Raw genomic sequence first — 23,650 nt, forward strand, 5'->3', positions numbered from 1 at the left:
CCTGAATCCTAGCGCCGGTGACGGTCCATTTTGGGGGCGTTACATAATTCTTCTCTGTCGGTAACATATAATCGAAGACAATCCATGACCCATCCCCAGTTGTCACTATCCTCTTTATCAACTAATGAAAATGTTAATGGAAAAATCATATTATTTTCATCAAGTCCGGTTGCACAAGGAATACAACCGCTATATTTCTCATATAAAAAAGTTATGTCAACAAAAATGACTGGCCTATAAAACTTGAATCCTTCAATTGATTGTTGAAATGCCCAAAACATTCTATCAAACACTCTAACGTTTCCATCCAAACGACCTTCAATCCAGTGTGGATCATCCTCAATTGCGACAACTGTATCGGGATTGTAATTCACAATAGCATGTATGAACTTATGCAATCTCCTACATGATTCCTCCCATCCACCAAAAATCTTTTCAATTGCAAATTGTTTTCCCATCCATGTTTTCTTATAGGACGGTTCATATCCAACCTTATCTTTGATCTCAGCCTGAAGAGTGGCAACTTTCATATCTGGCTGTTGTTCGATCATGGGTAAGATAAATGCACAAATAAATCTAGAATCAAGGTGACCATGATCTTTATTAACGCCTGCGTTTCTACATGTGTGCGGACCGTGATATCTTGTTATCTTCCAAACATCAGCATTTTCTTTACGTGATGCACGAAGGTGCCATTGACAACCAAATAATTTATCTTTACACTTGATCAAATAAGTCCTACTCTTAGTTTTATCATAACAAAATTGGTGATATCGCAACATATGATACTCTTTAGCAGCAGCGATGACAAACTCTCGAGATCTGAATATCATTCCTACAAAGAATTCTTTCGACTTATCCCAGAATAAATTCGATGGATCTTTTGTATAAGGATCAACTCTCATTACATCAGAGTCAATTTCAGAATACGGAGGTGGAAATATCAATGGTCTAATAGGATTTTCAGATCCACTATTAAAACACATTGAAGAATTTATATCATGATCATCTCCATCATTAAATTGAACACCTGGAATGTTGTCTTCCTCGTCAATCCAAGGATCATCTCCATCTGTGTAATACCCGGCTAGAGTCAAACATCGAAATTCCTACCGTCCGGTGGAATTCGATGATGTCGGAGGTTTCTAGAAGGGTAAAGAAAATGTTTTCTCAAATGTTTTTAAGTGTTTTAAGGTTTTGAATGAGAAAGGAGTTGAGTTTTGAAGAGAAAAGACCAAGGAGGCGTTGGCCAGGTTCGGCCGCCGAAAGTGATGTTCGACCGCCGAAAGTGCCTTAGGTTTCGCCTCCGAAACCTCAAGTTCAGCCGCCGAACGTTGCATGGTTTTGCATGCAGCTTTGGCTGCCGAAGGAGAGGCGGTTGGCCACCTATAAAAGGCCCCTTATCCGGCTTAGAATGTCCTCTTTGGGTGAGTAGACCCAAGTATGATCCATCAGAGGCAGAGTCAGTCTGCCTATATAGTTCAAAGCATGTTGAGAGTAGATGCCTTCCAGCTGACCTTATGGTTCTAGATGTGACTGTTTGACGTCCTTCTAGTGGTGGATTGGCTAGCTACTTGTAGTGCTACCGAGTCTGCAGAGACAAGGTAGTCATGTTCAGAGTTCAGGATGGATCAGAGGTAGTTTCTGGAAGGGACAGAGTAGTGCCTAGAGGTTTGATGTCAGCCCTACAGGCTCCTAGTTTGCTCAGGAAAGGTTGTCAGAGGGTTTCTAGTTCTTGTTGGAGAGTTCTGCAGTCAGGTCAGGGAATCAGCCTCTGTGCCCTTAGCTAGAGAGTTCTTAGTTGTTACCCAGACGAGCTGTCAGGTTTACCATCTGTCAGGGAGATAGAGTTTGGAGTAGGAGTGGTGTCTGGATCCAGAACCATTTCTTTCCTTCCCTACAAGATGGCACCTGCAGAGTAGATAGAGGTTGTAGGCAGAGTAGTAGAGAGGCTTGGTAGATAAAGGTTGTATCCGACCTAGTACCTCACCTTGGAGTGTTCCAGTGTGGTTGTGGGAAACGAATGATGGATCCTTGAGACTTTGTAGTGACTGTAAGTGGTTGAACAAGGTCACTACCAAGGACAGGTATTCCCATGCAGGATTGATGATTTATTGGAACAGCCTATAGGTTTAAGTTCAGTTATGTATTGGCATGTTTTAACATGTAATGTATTCAGAGTTATAGTTTGTGCTTGGTCCTAGAGTTTGGATAATCCATTTGTACATGGATCATGTTTTATGTTTCTTGATGAGAAATGTGTGGAACCAAGGCTGACTTGTGATATGCTAACCCTAGGAGAATGGGTTCTATGTTTTTAAATATAGTGCATGCAGGTCAAGCTTGGTAAGTAAAAGATAAAGCTTGATCATGTATGAGATTATTCCAGCTGTGCAGAGTGTTTAGCAGGCTTGCTACGGGTCCCGGCGGCCTTAAGCCGATCTGGATCCTAGCGCCGATGGCGGTTCAGACCGTTACAGAGGGATATCGGTTTCCGGGCTGTTACAATCTGTATCTAAATCATCAAGAAAATCAGTATCATCGTTTTCACCCTGGCCAACATCCTGTGCATTGTATACAACCGAACAATTATTATCCCGGAGATTGTCTTCACCTTCACCCTCCATAACAATTGGACAACTAGTTGAAGGCCCAATACCTCCATCTTCTGTTCTATGATAACGAGATAAAATATCTACATATAATACAATTGAATCTACTGGCCTGATTATCGATATGTAGTCAAACATTATGTCCACATTTTCGTCATCACTTAGTTGTGCTAATCCATATTTAATAATACTATTATCCAACATCGGTTGTCTAAAAATAATCATTGTTATCATATCTTCCTGCGTTGATAATTTAATGGCACAAATTATTTTAATCACTAATTCTTCATAATTCAATTTCTTTTCGATATGAAACATTTTAGACTGCCCACCAACATAATCATATCCAATATCAATATTAACCATGTGAGTAATCATTTTTCTTCCTAATTCATCTACTAGACAATAATAGTGAAATAAATTACAAATCAAAAAATAAAAGCTAAATACATATGTATCATAACACTATCCATGTTTACTATATAAAAAATTCACTCACTAGACAATAATAGTAGAATAAATTACAAATAAAAAAAATAAAAGCTAAATACATATATATCATAACACCATCCATGTTTGCCATATAAAAAAATTCTCATTTTCTAATATTTTCAATTTTGGTCACAATAACTCAGGTATATTAAATTTTTTAAATAACTAAATTTTCAAATTTGTTATGAATAATATAAATTTATTTCCCCAAAAATTTTTATTTAAAATTTTAAATAAAATATATCTAACTAAATAATTTTTTTCTCCATTTCCTAATATTTTCCCAACAACAACATTTACATGTATAAATTTTTCATATTTTAATCCCTCCATTTTTTTGTCCAAAACCCTATATATATTAAATTTCTTAAATAACTACATTTTCAGATTAATTATAAATTTATTTCACCACTCTTTATTTCATTAATTTTTTAAATAAAATAAATCTAATTAAATAATTTTTTCCTAATTTTCTAATATTTTCCATACACAAAAAATTTACAACATTTATATTTATAAATTTTTTCCTACTTTAATACTACTTTAATACTACTTTAATTCCTACAATTTTGATCACAACAACTTATCTATATTAAATTTTTAAAAAACTTAATTTTCATATTTATTATAAATAATATAAATTTATTTCCCCACAAAATATTACTTTAAAATTTTAAATAAAATAAATTTAACTAAATATTTTTTTCCATCTCTTAATATTTTTCCTCCCCAAAATATTCATAACCACATTTATATTTATAAATTTTTTATACTTTTATTAATTATTTATCCCTACAATTTTTTTTTATTTTTTTATTTTTTGAAATGGGGATGGGGGATTCGAACCTGAGATCTATCAGGTTTAACCTGATGCACTTACCATCAGGCTAAGCCTGGAGTGCTTATCCCTACAATTTTTTGTCACTAACGCTCTATTTTTTTATACATATTTTTTATTTATCACAATATTATAAATAAGAAATTTTTTCTCATTTTCTTATATTACTTTTTATAATTTTAAATAAATACAACTATGCAATTTTTACTATTAATTACATCCAAACTATAATTTTTTCAACAATAAAATGTATCTTACTAATTAATTAAAAAATAAAATATACCATATTTTTATAAATAATATCTAATGATTTACTTGTAGAAAAGTCGATCACAAATTTCACATTTCACGCGTCCACGAAAACTGTATAGAGAATAGAAAAAATTACAAAACACAAATTTTTTTTATTAATAAATTTTTATTTATCTCAATTTCATAAAAAAATTAATATAAAACGTATATTTTTTATTAAAAATTTCAATTCCGCCAATAATATAAAACAAATATAGCAGTTTACTTTGAGAGAGTTTGAGAGGAATATTTAACGGTGAGAAAATATTGAGTAAAAGTTTTTTACAGATGGGTTGAGAGGAAGAGAGGAAATGTTAGAGAGAAATTTTGAGAGAAATCTGGGAGAAAAGAGAAGGGCTTGTGGAGAGAAAAAAAATTGCAGGAAGCATGGAGAGAAAAGGATGGGGTAGGGAAGGTGGGGTTTTATAGTGGGACTAAAATACCGAGCTTCAAAAGCTCGGTATTATCATATATCCTCTATCGCACTTTTACTTTTTAAAAGTGCAGCAGAGGAGAGTTTCTTTGCCAGGTGAAAAGATTCCTGCACCTTGCAGAGATTCTATGTGTTAGAAGGAGATTTCAGCAGGAGGCGTGCCTACATTCTACTGACGGGGCAGAGACGGATTTTGTCTCTGCCCTCTCTACTGACGGGGGCAAAGACGAGACCCGTCTCTACCCTCTCTGCCAGGTGTAGAGATTCCTACACCTGACAGAGACTCTCGTCTACTGCACTTTTAAAATGCAGTAGATATTTTTAAAAAAAATTATTAAAGATTCTACCACTTTTAAAGTGCGGTAAATTTTTTTTATTTAAAAAAGTTTTATTTTTTGATCATCAGCTTTTATTGCACTTATATAGTGCAGTAGAAGATCGATTCACCATATCCGAATTTTTTTTTTTTTTTTTTTTTCAGATCAGGATGTAAGAAATTTTTTTTTTTTTCACATTATTCTGCAAAAAAGCCCTCTCTTCCACAAGCAATTGGGAGAGCAAGCAATCAGTCTCCCGGTCCCATCATCCTAGACCTCCGCATTCTTGTCTGAAAAGTCGGTTCTTTTTTACAACACGGAAAGCTCTGCTGTCTGAAAATGTACAGTACACCCATGGCTACCGATCCATATATGTCTGTTTTCACAATCTACAAGGAAATTGTAATTATTTTTTTTAATATAAAACCATTAACATAAAAATGATTAAAAATACATTCATTAAAAAATTCATAATCTGATTAATTGTGATTAAATCTTAATAATTTTTTATATATACAAACTCTCTATGAATAAAGCAATTGCTCTCAAACTTTAAACAGCATCCTAAAAGATCAAAACTTTATATCAAACTCGCCCATTTATTGTACGTGTCCTTCCTGTTTCAACAACCTATTTAATGCTCTTTCCCTTTGGATCGCAAGAAGATAACAGTCAACTTTGTCATTCGTGCCATCAGAATCCAAAACCACAGCACTTTTACATTAGCATAGTCATCAACACTTAAAAGACAAAAACATAAGCCCTACGGATAGCCCTAATTATACAAGTTTGCAGCAAAGTACATAATTCAGTCATTGGGAAGAAAAAGATACATAATAAGAGGATAATTAACACCACGTACTGCATTACATTATAGCTTTAGCATTAAAGATTCAGTAGGTCCACATGCAGTCAAGCTCCGTGGGACCAGCAGCCGCCCTTCCACCACCACCACCTCCACCATTAACACTACCATCATCTGAACCTGCCAGCCAATTCATGGCAGTGGCACCACCTCCATTATATGGCGTTGGCGCAGCCTGAGACGGGGATGAGAAAAATAAAGGCAGCTGAAGGTTCTCCTGCAGAGACCTCAGGCTGGGGAATGCAGAAACCCCCAAATTTCTTGGAAAACAGCCAAATGGATCAGCAGGAGGTAGAGGTGGCGGAGCGAAGTCTAAGTTGTTTTGGTTAGCAGCAGCAGAGGCTGCAGCTGCAATAGTGGAGAAACAGGACACGTGCTCAGTTTGGGCATGGCTGTCATAGGAGCAGCAGTCACGGTCGTTGAGAGTAGCTGTCGAGGCAGCAGTTGCAGAGGTAGCTGTAGGGTCAAAGAGAGGAGGGAGAGACACCGATGAAGGGGAGCTTGCTTCAGGGTAGAGGTTGATGGAGTTGTTGCAACGGCCTTTCTTGGCGCTGCTACTAGATGTGGCGCCGCCACTCTTCTGAAAGACTCGGGAGATGACCCACTCGTCCTGGTAATCACCCGAAAAAAGTCGACAAATAAGCGAGGGAAGAAGACAAATAGGAAAACAACATTGCCCTAATCTCTGCACTACAACAGCGCAGGATTAACAATTTAGGGTTGAAAAAGAGAGAAATTTGGCATCTATGAAACTTAAAAAGTGGGCACCCAGAGCAATAATGCACAAGGACTCCAGAAAAAGATTGTGAATGGCAGCAAAAGTGCAAAGATCACGGCAAAGACGAATGTTTACTATTTTCAAGATATCAAAAAAAGCAGCAACAAAAATAATGGCAATGCCTTTTCAGCGCCCTTTTTAAAGAAGACTGAACAGCATACGAGTCATTTAAGTGGATGAACCAGTTAACCATAACTACCATGCACCCCATAAATGCTTTTTATAATTAACTTTTGGTTCTAGCTAGAGGGGAAGCCGCAAGCACACTATTCTTTCATCATATGCAACAACTAACAGCTATAACTCTAAACAAACTACATATATAAACCGAAAGTCTTCACTGCTGCCGAGGAACAACCCTCGTAATGGAACAAGGTTGACGTACGTTTCCGTTACTTTATGATGTATCAAAGAAACAACAACAATAATAATAATAATACCTTTGAGCTGCGTGAGAGATAGTGGTAGGCAAATTTGCCTTCGAGGCGATACTCATGCATAACCCAGTTGCTTTTCTCCCCTTTAGGAGCTCGCCCCCTGTAGAACACCAATGTCTTCTTCATTCCCACAAGAGCACAAGTCTTTGAGCTATAAATCTCCCTGTCTTTCCCTGTAGCCTTCCAATAACCAGCTTCAGTGGCTCTATTAGTTCTCAACCCAGTTGGGTATTTTCTATCTCTCAAGCTGAAGAAGTACCACTCTTTCTCTCCCATTTTAGCTTTATCTGCCAAAACAGTTATTTAGAATTAATGGAAACTACTTGGTGATTTTAGTACAGAGAAACTGAATAAGAACTTCATCGAAAGGACTTAATGGGTTACCAGGAAGCTCCCAAGGCTCGCATTTGTTGAGATCCACTTCTGCAATAGCTCTACCAGTGAAGTTGCTGTCCAGAACCTTCTTCAGGAGATAGTATGTGATAAGCTCCTCGTCGGTTGGGTGGAACCTAAAGCCCGGAGGTAAATGGGCATCACCGTTGTCAAAATGGCGGTAGCTATCCATGATATTAAAGAAACACCAGATCAAGATCAAACAACACCAGTTGTGCTCTATAACCTTACAACAAAGCCAAAGAGAACGCGAAAATCCTAAAAAGAACCGATATCAAACCCCATATAGCATAGAGCCTATAAACCAAAGTAAAGAAACAGCATGCAAATATTGTAAACCTAAACAGAAAAGAAGAGAAGATTCAAGAAAAGCGAAAAAGAAGAGGGTTTCGTTAACTTAGTAATCTAGTTTGTGGTTTAGCTAGTTAGGCGAAGAAAGAGTTTATAACGGTGACAGAGAAGAGGGTTTCATGGGGATTTGATGAATCGAGCGGCAGAGGTGAAAAGGCTAGAAATGATAATGAGAAGGTATATGATCTGTGTTTTCTCTGCACTGTCTCTCTCTCTCTCTGTAGCTAGTGGATATGATAAGAGCCAAAGCAGAGAAAGAGCGAGATAGAGGAAGGTGATGTATGTGTCTGAGGAGTGGGGTTCTGTTTGGAGTATGCGTGCGTGCGTGAGAAAGTGTGCAGGTATTCTCTGTCAGTGAAGAAAATGAAAGGGAAGGAACAGAAAGTAGTTTATATGAGAAGAGATCCTATTTTAATAAAGAGAAAAAACAAAACACATTGTAAGATAGAAAATAAAAATTAAGAAGAAAGAAATAAGAGGGAGAGAGATTTCACCATGAATCGATAAAGCTGTTTCATATCTCCTCTGTCAGCACAGTACAAATATTAAATTATCATCTCGACAGAGACCTTGCTACATACACGCCATCTCCATCTACCTCTCGTGTGAGAGATCAGATTTGCGAGGTTAAATTTATTTTTTAAAATATTATTAAAAAGATGCTTCCAAATATTATTTAATTATTTTAAATAGTTCTAGTAGCAGTGTGATCCCTTCATTTGTGGGGTTTAATAAGAGCCCAATTGCAGATTTGCAGAGTACTCGCATATCTAATGATGTGGATTCACTGCTTCCTTCCACAGTTCATTTTTTCTTAGTTACGAGTTATTCATGGCCATTCTTTTTTTGCTAATAAGGTTCCTACATCAGACCACAGTTTCGACACATGAGACAAAAATGATTTCCTCAGGCTCTGGGAGTAGCTAAAAGCAAGGTGGCAAAGCTTTTCACCTCACCATTTCACCATTTCCCAACTCCCCTTCCCCCTTGCTATAGCCCTTTGTAGCCTTTTCCAGCTACTGAAACATTGCAATGCTGGGGTTCAGTTGTTGATGTAATATTTCTTATTTTTCTACCTTTTACCTTTTTCAAATTCACACTGTGTTTTTAGCTCCTGTTTAAAATAACATTGATCCTTTTCCATTAATATTTTTATTTATAGCTAATGAATAAACTCAATCTACATTGATCAAAAGAAAGAAGGGAAAAGTAGCATCTCAATTTCTAAGCAAGTCCTCCAAACTGAGTGGTACTTCACTGTGGAAGTCAGTTGTTATTGCAGTGTATAATTTCATATTCCAAATGCAGCAAGCAAAAAATATAGAAAAATACATTATAAAGTTTATACATTATTTCATTTCAAATATCTATGTGCAAGTCATTTTGATTGATGCATTTAACTATTCAATCTGTTGTTTCAGATTGAAAATATTGCATATTACAAACAACCATGATGTCTCTTATCCATCTTTCTCATTTATCATTTCAACAGTGAACAGAGAAAAGGCTCTATCATGATCACTGTCCACATCATTATACATAAATTTGACAAATTTATCATTTATGTTTATAGATTAATGGGTTTATGATAACATAATATATAATTTCGTAACAAAGAAAAATTAATTTTCAGCCTTTCTTGGCCACATCCACGCCGAACTCTATTGTGAAACAGGTTGTCCATTCTTAATTCTAAGTTCTGGTTTGGTAATTTGATGTGGTGTCGTTTTGAAAGGGGAGAGATTAATGGTTATAAATGAATAAAATAAAAATGGGGTGGCAAAATTTCAACAAACGAAATGATTATTTTGGCATGCATGCATCAATTCAAACAATCCCATCCATCACCCTATCAAACAAGAGAGAGATTGATGCTATAGGATTTTGACACATCATGCTCGCATTTTGAGACACAATGTGTAGCCACCTCACAGCCTTTTACATCAAACTCTTTTATCTTTTTATAGTTGTCAAGGCTTTTGCAACCCAAAAAGGCCGAAAGAAAAATACTCTCCCCCATAATCTTCTCTTCTCTTCTCTGCTCACCTGAGTGGATTTGGGGCTTATAGGGTTTGGCATTTTACGGATTCTCTTGATCTCTTGTAGTTTTTAGCCCATCGAGAAATTAACTCTTCTCCCACGTGTGTCTTTTGAAAATGATCAATCCTTTCGGTCCTCACACCAATGTTGATTTGCTAAATCTAAGGAAAAAAGAAGATCCGTCGCAGCCGTTGCTTTCAATTAATTGCAAAAAGCTTCTCTTTGATCTTAATACTGAATTTGTATTATGTGTTTTATTAGTTAAAGTTGAAACAGGTAAGGAATACCGAGGAAAGCAAAAATAATAATAAATAAAATTATTATTCACTTGCTATGGCTACAACTATATTTTTAAATTTAAATAATGATACTTTTACAGTAATTATAAAATTATTATTTTAATATTATTAAAATAATAATTTTTTAAAATAAAAATTAAAAATTAAAAAAATAAAATTTAAAATCTCTCAAATTTATTCGAATTTACTTTTGTAATACCCGGCTAGACTCCGGTATCAGAATTCCTACCGTCCGGTGGAATCTCGGATGTCGGAAGCCTCTAGTAGGGTAGAAACATGTTTTCATAAAATGTTTTAAGGTATTTCATGATTTTAAGTATGAAAATTTAATGAGTTTTGCATGAAAAGTCTTTGGAGGAAAACCTAGGTTCGGCCGCCGAAAATCAAGTTCGGCCGCCGAACATGCATGCGTTTTGAAAGCACGTTAGGCCCCCGAAAGCATGAGTGAGGGAAGACCAGGTTCGGCCGCCGAAAGTCAAGTTCGGCCGCCGAACATGACATGCATGCAGAAGCACTTTCGGCCCCCGAACGTGGCCTGGCCAGCCACTATAAAAGGGTCACTTAGCCGAAATGGGCGAGCTTTCTCCCATTTTCGGCCATAGCTAGCTTCCGACCTCCCTCTCCCCAGATCTAGTGTTTTCCTTCAAATCCCCACCGTTTTTCTTGAGTTTTAAGCTTGCATTGAAGATTTTGAACTTTTGGAACAAGTTTTGGAGCTTTGGGAACTCAGGAGCTCATTTTCGTGGATCTCCAAGTTTAGGTCGTCTTCCTCTCGATCTTCAAGAGGTAAGGGCCGATCTTAAGCTCCTTATATGTTTTAAAGAAGTTTTATGAAGTTTTATGGGGTAGAAATGCATGTTTAAGTTAGTTGAGCTATGTTAGGTTTTATGGGATTTTTGAGCAATGTGGCATGTTTGAGTATGTTTGAAGTGTTGTAGTTGGGGTATATGCTTGTTTGAGGCCCCTAGGAGCTTTTATGCATGTTTTGGTTGAGTGGTATGCATGATTTGAGCTTGGGAGGCGAAATGTGCATAGGAGAGCTGAGTTTCTGCCATTCTGGGAGAAACCAGGTTCGGCCGCCGAAGGGACTTTCGGCCGCCGAACCCCCTTTGTGGAGGCAGGCCTTTCGGCTGCCGAAGTTGCCCCCGAAAGGAGACTTTCGTCTCTGTCTGGGACTTTCGGCCGCCGAAGGTGCCGCCGAACATGCATGAGTTTCGCCTCTGTCTGGGAGTTTCGGCTGCCGAAGGTGCCGCCGAACCTGCCTGACTTTCGGCTCTGGAGGGACTTTCGGCCGCCGAACCTGCCGCCGAAAGTGCCCTGTTCAGCCATTTCTTGCATGTTTTATGTGATTGTTTCATGATGTTTTTGGGGGGTTTTTGGGGAGTATATTAGAGTTATGTTTATGTATGTTTGGTCCCTCATTGGAGTCCACCTGTGTAGGTTCGGACCCGAGGAATCGAGGACCCCAGCAGTGAGCCAGCTGCTACAGAGTTGTCAGAGCTAGCCAGAGGTGAGTGGAATAAACCTTAAGTTTTTTAAAATAAATGAATATGAATTTTGAGCATGATCCATGCATCATGAATGCCATGAGATATAGTAGGTTGCTTGCATTAGAATTCACGAAAATGTTGCATTGCACTTATGATGTTGATGTGGATCGGTTATTGGATGATCCTTTAGTCCTCATATGATATGATGATGTTATGGCATGATATGGTATGGAAGTCCAGGTTGTACCCATTCTACGTCCCTGGCACGATGTAAGAGGAAGTCCAGGTTGTACCCATTCTACGTCCCTGGCACAGTTGGACTGTATGATATGTTATGTTATGTTAAGAGAAAGACCGGTTGTACCCATTCTACGTCCCGGCACAGTTGGACTATGTAGAGGACTATCGGTGACAATATCATCCGAGATGTGATTTGTTGTGATGTGTTGCATTCCATGAGAGCATGAAATTTTAAAATATTATTTCCACTATTCTGCTCACTGGGCTTTGTAGCTCACCCCTCTCCTCTAACCCCAGATGTGCAGGTACAGGGTAGACCAGAAGGTTAGCCAGAGCTTTGAAGTATGTCTTATGTTGTAATAGTTAGAAAGTGGACATGATAAATTGTAAAATGATGTATAACTGAATAGTTATGTTATGTGTAATGATATTGAGGTTATAGATGTGCTTGACCCTATGAGTATTGTAATCCCTTGTTGATGCATGATCTTAGATATTTGATGATACAGATGTTAGCCAACTCATCTCATGTTGTATCGCCCGTTGGGGCATTGATGAGATCCCACAGAGGGATCATGATTATGATCAGGACTATGTACATGTTTGTTCAGGTTGAGTTGGATAAATGAAAGAAAAGTTTAAATTTTTATGCATGTTGTTGATCATGTATGGGATTATACAGGTTTACAGGATGTATGTTTGGCTTGCTACGGGTCTCGGCGGCCTTAAGTCGACCCGGATCCTAGCGCCGGTAGCGGTCCGATTTTTGGGTCGTTACAGAATGGTATCAGAGCCCTAGGTTCATATGGTCGGACCTAGAGTGTCGGGCTCATAGATGTTCTAGAAGGTCAAGCATAATAGGAAGATCATGTCCACTAGGATAGGATGTGGAGTCCTGTCTTGTATGATGATGTGTAATGCCATGATTATATGCATGTGCATTAATGATATGCTATGCTATGTGATGTATGTGATGAGGGTTCATGTGTGCCCACATGAGCCATATGATGCTAATGCTTGCTTGATGTGTACTGTTTTTCAGAAAACAGGATGAGAGGAACTCGTCGATCTGCACGATTGACTGGAGTGCCACCTGAGGATGAGGGCACGAGCGCCCGTCCTCCTACATTGCCTAGGGCAATGTCTTATAGAGCCAACAGAGAAAGGGTGTCAAGGGACCCTAGAAGGTCTTTTGATGTTAGCAGAAGGGGGACAGATAGAGGAGGAAGTTCTTCAGGAGTGAGGGAGGTTATGGAAGAAGATCAGAGGAGGGATGGGAACTTGGATGTGAGCATGGAGGAAGAAGGGACAGGGGAGTCTCAGGGAGGCGTTCAGGCCTCGGGGTATGGTTTTCCACCCCATTATCCACCCTTCCCACAGGGTTCAGGGTATCCGATGGGAGGTACATCGGATTACTCCAGCTTTAATCCCTACCCTACCTACATGCCTTATCCACCTTTCTATCCACCTTACACACAGTACCCAACTTATCCACCCTCACCCTTCTATCCAAACCCGGCAAACCCCACCTCGGGGAATGCTGCACCTCCACCTCCACCACCTACAGAACCAGCAGCCCCAGTTACTCAACCTCCTAGACCTAGCTCAGCTGATGGGAGCAAGGTGAAAATGACAGATTACCTTAAGCTGGATGCTCCCAAATACAAGTCAGGGGATGACCCCTTTGAGTATCTGAGAGTGGTGAAGACAATAACTGATGAGCTAGGGGCAAGTGACAGCAGGGCCATTCAGATGGCAGGGTTCACTCTAAAGTGCAAGAAGGCACGGGAATGGTTCAAGTGTTATGTGGACCCGAGACTAGACGGTATGACATGGGAAGAATTTGCGAATGAGTTCGCTGGATGGGCTTTTCCAGACAGTTCCAGAGAACTGAAGATGATTGAGTTTGAGCAACTAAGGCAGTCAGAGCATATGGGTGTAGAGGAGTTCACGGATAAATTCTTGGAGCTATTGCCTTTTTCAGGGCAAGCTCTAGATACAGATACGAAGAAAGCCAAGAGGTATGTTATGAAGCTGCATTCTAGGTACTCCTCATTGATTCAGTCAGCTGAGAGAGAAAGTTTCCACACTGTGGTGGATATGGCTCGAAGAATGGAAGCAAGTGCTATAGTTGAGGGGTCAGTGAAGCAGTCAGTGACCCAGTCTTCAGGGGTTAAGACCCCAGGCAGAGGAGGACCAGGTTTCTCTTCTCAGAGCTCAGGTAAGAAGAGGTGGGATAACACCACCAGGAAGTCGAAGAAGAATAAGTTTTGGAACAAGTTGAAATCTGGTCTGGGATTTGGCGGTGGCTCGAGCTCAGGCTCAGATGGTACAGAATGCCAGAGATGTGGAAGACCGCACAGGGGAGTGTGTCGAGCTGGGACTAATGCATGTTTCAGATGTGGACAGGAGGGACACATGGCTCGGGATTGTCCTAGAGCGCCTTTTATGGGCCAACCCCAGCAGACAGCTTCTGGTAGTGTGGCACAGCCAGCAATTCCAGCCACAACTCAGGGCAGTGGCAGAGGTAGAGGGAGAGGGGCAGCCTCTTCTTCTGGTTCCCGAGGTGAAGGTCCATCAGCTCCAGCCAGGATCTTCACCATGACACAGCAGGAGGCTAACACATCCAACACCGTGGTGTCAGGTAATCTCGTCATTGGGTGTTCTGATGTGTATGCATTAATGGACCCGGGTGCATCTCATTCATTTATTGCTCCGAGAGCCGTTGAGAGGTTGGGTCTGATAGTCTCTGGGTTAGAGTGTCCCCTATGGGTCAGTGGACCCAAGTGTGACCCGTCGGTGGCAGTGTCAGTCTGCCAGTACAGTCCAGTTTTTGTTGAGGGAAGATGCCTCTCCGCCGACCTTGTGGTTCTAGATTTGACAGACTTTGACGTCATTCTAGGGATGGATTGGCTATCTACCCATGGTGCTACCTTGGACTGCAGAGACAAGCTAGTCAGGTTCAGAGATCAGAACGGGTCAGAGGTCGTCTTCAGAGGAGACATGAGGGGCACACCTAGAGGTCTGATATCAGCTCTTCAGGCTCGTAGGTTGCTTAGGAAGGGATGTCAGGGGTACTTAGCTCATGTGAGAGAGCTAGACAGTCAGGTCAGGGAGCCGGCCTCGGTGCCAGTTGTCAGAGAGTTTCAGGACGTTTTTCCAGATGAGCTTCCAGGTTTACCACCTGCTAGGGAGATAGAGTTCGAGATAGAGTTGGTGCCTAGAACTAGACCGATCTCTATCCCTCCCTACAGGATGGCCCCAGCAGAGTTAAAGGAGTTGAAAGAGCAATTGCAAGAGCTGGTAGAAAAGGGTTTCATCCGACAGAGTACCTCACCTTGGGGTGCCCCAGTCTTGTTTGTAAGGAAGAAGGATGGATCCCTTAGACTTTGTATCGACTACAGGCAGTTGAACAAAGTCACTACCAAAAATAGGTACCCTCTGCCAAGGATCGATGATCTATTCGACCAGCTAGCAGGAGCGGGTTGTTTCTCCAAAATAGATCTAAGATCGGGGTACCATCAGCTAAGGATAAGGGATGAAGACGTGCCGAAGACAGCTTTCAGGACCAGATATGGGCATTTTGAGTTCCTTGTAATGCCGTTCGGGTTAACCAACGCCCCTGCAGCATTCATGGATCTCATGAACAGAGTGTTTAGCCAGTACCTGGATCACTTCGTTATTGTCTTCATAGATGATATCTTGGTGTATTCCAGGAATGCAGAGGAGCATGCCCATCATCTGCGGTTGGTCTTGCAGACTTTGAGGGAACATGGCTTGTATGCCAAGTTCTCTAAATGTGAGTTCTGGCTGAGGAGCATTTCGTTCTTGGGGCATGTAGTGTCGGAGAATGGGATAGAGGTAGACCCCAAGAAGACAGAAACTGTGGCTAACTGGCCTAGACCCACTTCAGTGACAGAGATTAGAAGTTTCTTGGGTTTGGCAGGTTACTACAGGAGGTTAGTTCAGGACTTCTCGAAGATAGCAGCCCCTCTGACCAGACTAACCAGGAAGAATCAGAAGTTTCTGTGGACCGACCAGTGCGAGGAGAGTTTTGAAGAGCTTAAGAAGAGGTTGACTTCAGCACCAGTTTTAGCTCTGCCATCTAGTGATGAGGACTTTACAGTCTTTTGTGATGCGTCCCGTGTGGGACTGGATTGTGTACTAATGCAGAATGAGAAGATGATTGCTTATGCTTCTAGGCAGCTGAAGAAGCATGAGTTGAATTACCCCACACATGACCTAGAGATGACAGCAGTAATCTTTGCACTCAAGATGTTGAGGCACTACCTCTATGGGGTAAAATGTGAGATCTTCACAGATCATAAAAGTCTGCAGTACATCCTGAGTCAAAGAGATTTGAACTTGAGATAGAGGAGATGGGTGGAGTTGCTGAGTGACTATGATTGCAAGATTCAGTATCATCCGGGTAAGGCGAATGTCGTGGCAGACGCCCTAAGCCGGAAGTCACTAGGCAGTCTATCCCACATATCGGCAGAGAGGAGGCCAGTGGTGAAGGAGTTCTACAAGCTTATTGAGGAAGGTCTACAGATGGAGTTGTCTGGTACAGGTGCCTTGGTGGCCCAGATGAGAGTGGCACCCGTGTTTCTGGAGCAGGTGGCTCAGAAACAGCATGAGGACCCGGAGTTAGTAAAGATTGCCAGGACTGTTCAGTCAGGCAATGATAGTGAGTTCAGATTCGATAGCAAGGGGATCCTCCGCTATGGGAGCAGACTATGTGTACCAGATGACATAGGGCTAAAAGGAGACATTATGAGAGAGGCTCATAATGCAAGATACAGCATTCACCCCGGAGCCACCAAGATGTATCAAGATCTAAAGAAGGTTTATTGGTGGCCAGCGATGAAGAAAGAAGTGGCACAGTTCGTGTCCGCCTGCGAAGTATGTCAGAGGGTGAAGCTGGAACATCAGAAGCCGGCTGGAATGCTTAACCCGCTACCTATTCCAGAGTGGAAATGGGAAAATATAGCTATGGACTTCGTAGTGGGGTTACCGGCGGCGTCCAACATAGTGGACTCCATATGGGTGATTGTGGACAGACTCACCAAATCTGCTCACTTCATTCCTGTCAGGAGTGGCTACTCTGTAGACAAGTTGGCGCAGGTATATGTGGATGAGATCGTCAGGCTGCATGGGATTCCTGTTTCGATAGTGTCAGATAGAGGGCCCCAGTTCACCTCCAGGTTTTGGCGGAGTCTGCAGAATGCCATGGGTACCAGGTTGGATTTCAGTACTGCCTTCCACCCCCAGACTGATGGACAGTCAGAAAGGACCATCCAGACTATCGAGGATATGCTCAGAATGTGTGTGCTGGACTTTGGCGGTTCTTGGAGGCAACATCTACCTTTGGTGGAGTTTGCCTACAATAACAGCCATCATGCTAGCATCGGGATGGCTCCATATGAAGTTTTATATGGAAGGAAGTGCAGATCACCTGTTTGCTGGGAGGAAATTGGAGAAAAGGCCTTGGCAGGGCCTGAGCTAGTAGAGATCACCAGCAGGGTGGTACCCATAATCAGAGAGAGAATCAAGACTGCTGCAAGCAGACAGAAGAGTTATGCAGACGTTCGCAGAAGACAGTTAGAGTTTCAGGAGGGGGATCTGGTATTGCTCAAGGTGTCTCCAATGAAAGGAGTGGTTCGTTTCGGGAAGAAAGGTAAACTAGCCCCACGATACATCGGACCCTTTGAAATCTTGCAAAAGATCGGGAATGTGTCGTACAAGCTGGACTTACCTGCTTCAATGGAAAGAATCCATCCGGTTTTCCATGTTTCAATGTTGAGGAAGTTTGTGTCAGATCCGAGCAAGGTTCTTAGTGAGCCTGATGTGGAGGTCCAAGAGGATCTCACCTATGTTGAACAGCCAGTACAGATCATAGACACCCAGATCAGAAAGTTAAGAAACAAGAAAATCCCGATGGTGAAAGTCCTGTGGAACCACCACAACTTGGAAGAGTGCACTTGGGAGACACGGGAGTCTATGCTCCAGCAATACCCTCATCTCTTTTAAGGTTAGATCCCTATGTGTTTATGTGCTTTACATGTATGTTGTGTTTTATGCCATGCTTGCTATGTGCTAATTGAGGTACATTCGGGGACGAATGTTCTTAAGGGGGGAGAATGTAATACCCGGCTAGACTCCGGTATCAGAATTCCTACCGTCCGGTGGAATCTCGGATGTCGGAAGCCTCTAGTAGGGTAGAAACATGTTTTCATAAAATGTTTTAAGGTATTTCATGATTTTAAGTATGAAAATTTAATGAGTTTTGCATGAAAAGTCTTTGGAGGAAAACCCAGGTTCGGCCGCCAAAAGTCAAGTTCGGCCGCCGAACATGCATGCGTTTTGGAGGCACGTTAGGCCTCCGAAAGCATGAGTGAGGGAAGACCAGGTTCGGCCGCTGAAAGTCAAGTTCGGCCGCCGAACATGGCATGCATGCGGAAGCACTTTCGGCCCCCGAACGTGGCCTGGCCAGCCACTATAAAAGGGTCACTTAGCCGAAATGGGCGAGCTTTCTCCCATTTTCGGCCATAGCTAGCTTCCGACCTCCCTCTCCCCAGATCTAGTGTTTTCCTTCAAATCCCCACCGTTTTTCTTGAGTTTTAAGCTTGCATTGAAGATTTTGAACTTTTGGAACAAGTTTTGGAGCTTTGGGAACTCAGGAGCTCATTTTCGTGGATCTCCAAGTTTAGGTCGTCTTCCTCTCGATCTTCAAGAGGTAAGGGCCGATCTTAAGCTCCTTATATGTTTTAAAGAAGTTTTATGAAGTTTTATGGGGTAGAAATGCATGTTTAAGTTAGTTGAGCTATGTTAGGTTTTATGGGATTTTTTAGCAATGTGGCATGTTTGAGTATGTTTGAAGTGTTGTAGTTGGGGTATATGCTTGTTTTAGGCCCCTAGGAGCTTGTATGTATGTTTTGGTTGAGTGGTACGCATGATTTGAGCCTGGGAGGCGAAATGTGCATAGGAGAGCTGAGTTTCTGCCATTCTGGGAGAAACCAGGTTCGGCCGCCGAACCCCCTTTGTGGAGGCAGGCCTTTCGGCTGCCGAAGTTGCCCCCGAAAGGAGACTTTCGTCTCTGTCTGGGACTTTCGGCCGCCGAAGGTGCCGCCGAACATGCATGAGTTTCGCCTCTGTCTGGGAGTTTCGGCTGCCGAAGGTGCCGCCGAACCTGCCTGACTTTCGGCCGCCGAACCTGTCGCCGAAAGTTCCCTGTTCAGCCATTTCTTGCATGTTTTATGTGATTGTTTCATGATGTTTTAGGGGGATTTTTGGGGAGTATATTAGAGTTATGTTTATGTATGTTTGGTCCCTCATTGGAGTCCACCTGTGTAGGTTCGGACCCGAGGAATCGAGGACCCCAGCAGTGAGCCAGCTGCTACAGAGTTGTCAGAGCTAGCCAGAGGTGAGTGGAATAAACCTTAAGTTTTTTAAAATAAATGAATATGAATTTTGAGCATGATCCATGCATCATGAATGCCATGAGATATAGTAGGTTGCTTGCATTAGAATTCACGAAAATGTTGCATTGCACTTATGATGTTGATGTGGATCGGTTATTGGATGATCCTTTAGTCCTCATATGATATGATGATGTTATGGCATGACATGGTATGGAAGTCCAGGTTGTACCCATTCTACGTCCCTGGCACGATGTAAGAGGAAGTCCAGGTTGTACCCATTCTACGTCCCTGGCACAGTTGGACTGTATGATATGTTATGTTATGTTAAGAGAAAGACCGGTTGTACTCATTCTACGTCCCGGCACAGTTGGACTATGTAGAGGACTATCGGTGACAATACCATCCGAGATGTGATTTGTTGTGATGTGTTGCATTCCATGAGAGCATGAAATTTTAAAATATTGTTTCCACTATTCTGCTCACTGGGCTTTGTAGCTCACCCCTCTCCCCTAACCCCAGATGTGCAGGTACAGGGTAGACCAGAAGGTTAGCCAGAGTTTTGAAGTATGTCTTATGTTGTAATAGTTAGAAAGTGGACATGATAAATTGTAAAATGATGTATAACTGAATAGTTATGTTATGTGTAATGATATTGAGGTTATGGATGTGCTTGACCCTATGAGTATTGTAATCCCTTGTTGATGCATGATCTTAGATATTTGATGATACAGATGTTAGCCAACTCATCTCATGTTGTATCGCCCGTTGGGGCATTGATGAGATCCCACAGAGGGATCATGATTATGATCAAGACTATGTACATGTTTGTTCAGGTTGAGTTGGATAAATGAAAGAAAAGTTTAAATTTTTATGCATGTTGTTGATCATGTATGGGATTATACAGGTTTACAGGATGTATGTTTGGCTTGCTACGGGTCCCGGCGGCCTTAAGTCGACCCGGATCCTAGCGCCGGTAGCGGTCCGATTTTCGGGTCGTTACAACTTTCCATTAAATTTAGAATGTAATTTAAAAACAATTTAAAAATTATCACAAAAAATTAATTTTTTATTATACATAATAATATATTTTAATTAAAAAATTATTTTATATTTAATAAAATTATAATTTTAACTATATTATCTATTTATTATAAAATAATTAAATTACTTTTATATATTTAATAATAAAAAATTATAAAAGTTTTAAATTATTACCATTGATTTATACTTATAGTTAAATTATATAAAATAATAATTTATAATTATTATTTTAAATATGTTTTTATAGTATTGATTAATAAAAAATATATATTTGTTGCTATAATTATTTATTTTAATTGTAAATAAAATATATAATATACTTAGACATTTAACGTTTGAAAGTGATTTTTTTCTTTTTTTTTTTTTCTAATCCATTGTATATTTAATTTTATGATAAATTGATAATTATACTATTTTGATCGATTTAACTTTTATTTTATTCAAATGGATTATTTTTTCAAAAAATTATTTTTTAATAAATAATTTAACTAATTAGACTTATTAAAAAGTAACATACGATCAACCAAAGTAATGGCTAAAGTTAAATATGAATCTCCCAAATAATAGCTAAAGGATTTATTTATAGACAAAATGTGATATATAAAATTAAAAAAAATGAGAGAATATTCAATTTAATTTCCTATATTTTATTTAGATAAAATAAAAAGTAATTTTTATTATTTAGAAGTTAAATATACGAAAGTAAAAATATAGAGTTAACATTCAGTCGATTTAATTTAAAATTAAATCAAATTGAATAAATTAAAAATTAAAATTTTAATCGGTTTGATTTTTTAATTAATTTTTTATTTTTTAAAATTAAAATTAAAATCTTATATTGATTCGATTTAATTTGATCGGATGGATTGAATTTTTTAATAAATTTTTTATTTTTATATTTTATTTTTAATATTTTAAGATTTAATTAAAATATTTCAACTTTATTTATAATTTAATATTTTTATATTATCAAAAATAATATATTATTATCACTAATTAATTAAATTTTTAAATTTTTTTTAATTAAAATTAAATCAAATCAAAATAATTGAAAATTTTAAAACTAAAAATCGAATCGAAATAAATAAAAAATCAAACTAATTTTTAAATTAATTCAATTCAATTAATTTTTTCGTTTTGAATCAAATATTACTCACTCTAGAAATACACATTTTGTAAATTTACAATCTTAAAAGAAATATATCTTAAATGAAAAATTAAACAATAAATGAAAATGATTTGCAAATTTTACCATAACTTTAGGACTCCATTTATTTCTATATAAATTTTAGGGGTCAAAATAATCAAAGGAAGCCATTTTTCTTATTTTGTAAATTTTATGAACATTATAAAACGTTCAACATAAATTTTATTAACATTAATTATTTTTTTATCATCACTGCTAAATAATAAAGAAATTTATCTTCTTACTCTATATTTTCAATGATTAAATATTTATATGTCTAAATATTTTAATCAATTTAAGTCTATATCTCAAAATTTTAATTTTAAACAATTAAAATAAAATTTAAGATTTTATTCAAAATATAAGATTGTGGCCATGTAATTCTACTTTGATATTTTTATTATTTTTTTAATTTATACTTTTTACTTATTGGCTAAAATAATTTAAATATTTTTATGTATTCACCTTCAAATAAGAAAAAAATTAAATTAATCGATAGTATTTTTTATCATTTTAATAGTAACAAAGAAAATGGAATTTAAATAAACACAACAAAAATAAAAATAATGAATAAAATAAATTAGTTTGGAGAAAAAAAACAGCTAAAGTGAGATACATGATTATTTTATTTTTCAAATTAATCTCACTTACTATTATTTTTGGTATTTTTTATCATTTTAATGGAAAAAAATGGAACTTAAATAAACACAACAAAAATAAAAATAATGAATAAAAGAAATTAATTTGGAGAAAAAAAATAACTATTTTTGGTATTTTTTATAATTTTAATGGTAACAAAAATAAAAATAATGAATAAAAGAAATTAGTTTGGAGAAAAAAAACAACTAAAATGAGATACATGATTATTTTATTTTTTAAATTAATCTCACTTAATATTATTTTTAGTATTTTTTATCGTTTTAATGGTAACAAAAAAATGAAACTTAAATAAACACAATAAAAATAAAAATAATGAAAAAAAGAAATTAATTTGGAGAAAAAAAACAACTAAAGAGAGATACATGATTATTTTATTTTCCAAACTAATCTCACTTATTATTATTTTTTTATTATTATTCTATTTATTTAAATTTTATTATTAAGTATTGTAAAAAAAAAGCCACCTATCAATTTAATTTTTTTCTATAGCAATGCGTTGATTAAGAATAGGACTATTGATTATTTGTGTATTTTGATAATTATATTTTTATTTTTTAAAATTTAAATATTAAAATATAAATATAAATTTAAAAAAAAATTAGTTTATTTTATCAAATAAATAAAAAAGTTGAAATATTAATATGAAATTATAAAAAAATTTAAATTATTTTATTTAAAAAATAAAATATATTTTAAATTAAAAATAATAATAATAAAAAGCTATTAAGACACTGATATTTTTAAATTTTAGTTAAAATTAATTTGATTTTATAGATAAATTTTAAATAAATTTTAAAAAATTAAATTAATTTAATTATTTAAAATTAAAAATTTAAATATAAATATATATTAAATCAAAACGTTTGGATTATTTAAATTTTAGATTATTTAAATTACTCGACGTTTACTAAAACATAGAAGTAACAAAGAAAAACTTCCCAAATCCCAATTTCATGTTCTTAAAAAAAATATTGGGAAAAAGGATTTTGTTTCGTTTGGTTTGTCTTTTAGCGATTAGCAGTGTACATTTCTTTTCTTTTTTTTTAAAAAAAAAAAAAAGACGAAGGCCCGATTATTAAGAGAGTGCTCATGACGACAATGGTATGTCAGCTTCTCCTTATCCAACTCTCCCTTCCGCCGCCCTTCGCCTACGGCGCATCGTTGCGCGAGTCAACATCAACCCCTCCCCTCCCCTCCCCTCCCCTCTGGGCCACTACTTAACGTGCGCAGCATCTTTACACCACCGCCCTTAGAAAGGCACTGTACGCACCCCCAGCCCCCCAGAAAACAGCCCATAAATAAATATTAATAGGAAAACGCTGCATACTATGTATTATTATTATTACTATTTACTGTCAGTCCATTATTCGTATGGTTTATATTAGGACACGTCTATCACTGATGTGGGCCCCATTTTTATCTTTCCACGTACACTTGTTTTCTTGTACCTTTTATTCTAATTATTA

General features: G+C 38.0%; 1 protein-coding gene across 1 annotated transcript; it reads right to left on the minus strand.

The window, feature by feature from the left end:
* Positions 1 to 5,585: 5,585 nt before the first annotated feature.
* Positions 5,586 to 8,189, minus strand: LOC110602524 (protein CUP-SHAPED COTYLEDON 2). Its single transcript, XM_021740062.2, has 3 exons — positions 7,448 to 8,189; positions 7,067 to 7,350; positions 5,586 to 6,458 (listed from the first exon to the last, which is right to left on the minus strand). The coding sequence occupies exons 1-3, from the start codon at positions 7,626 to 7,628 to the stop codon at positions 5,877 to 5,879; spliced, it is 1,047 nt and encodes a 348-aa protein (XP_021595754.1). The 5' UTR covers positions 7,629 to 8,189; the 3' UTR covers positions 5,586 to 5,876.
* Between the last annotated feature and the right edge of the window lie 15,461 nt (positions 8,190 to 23,650).

The sequence above is a fragment of the Manihot esculenta genome, chromosome 15, assembly GCF_001659605.2.
Source record: "Manihot esculenta cultivar AM560-2 chromosome 15, M.esculenta_v8, whole genome shotgun sequence".
Lineage (NCBI taxonomy): Eukaryota > Viridiplantae > Streptophyta > Magnoliopsida > Malpighiales > Euphorbiaceae > Manihot > Manihot esculenta.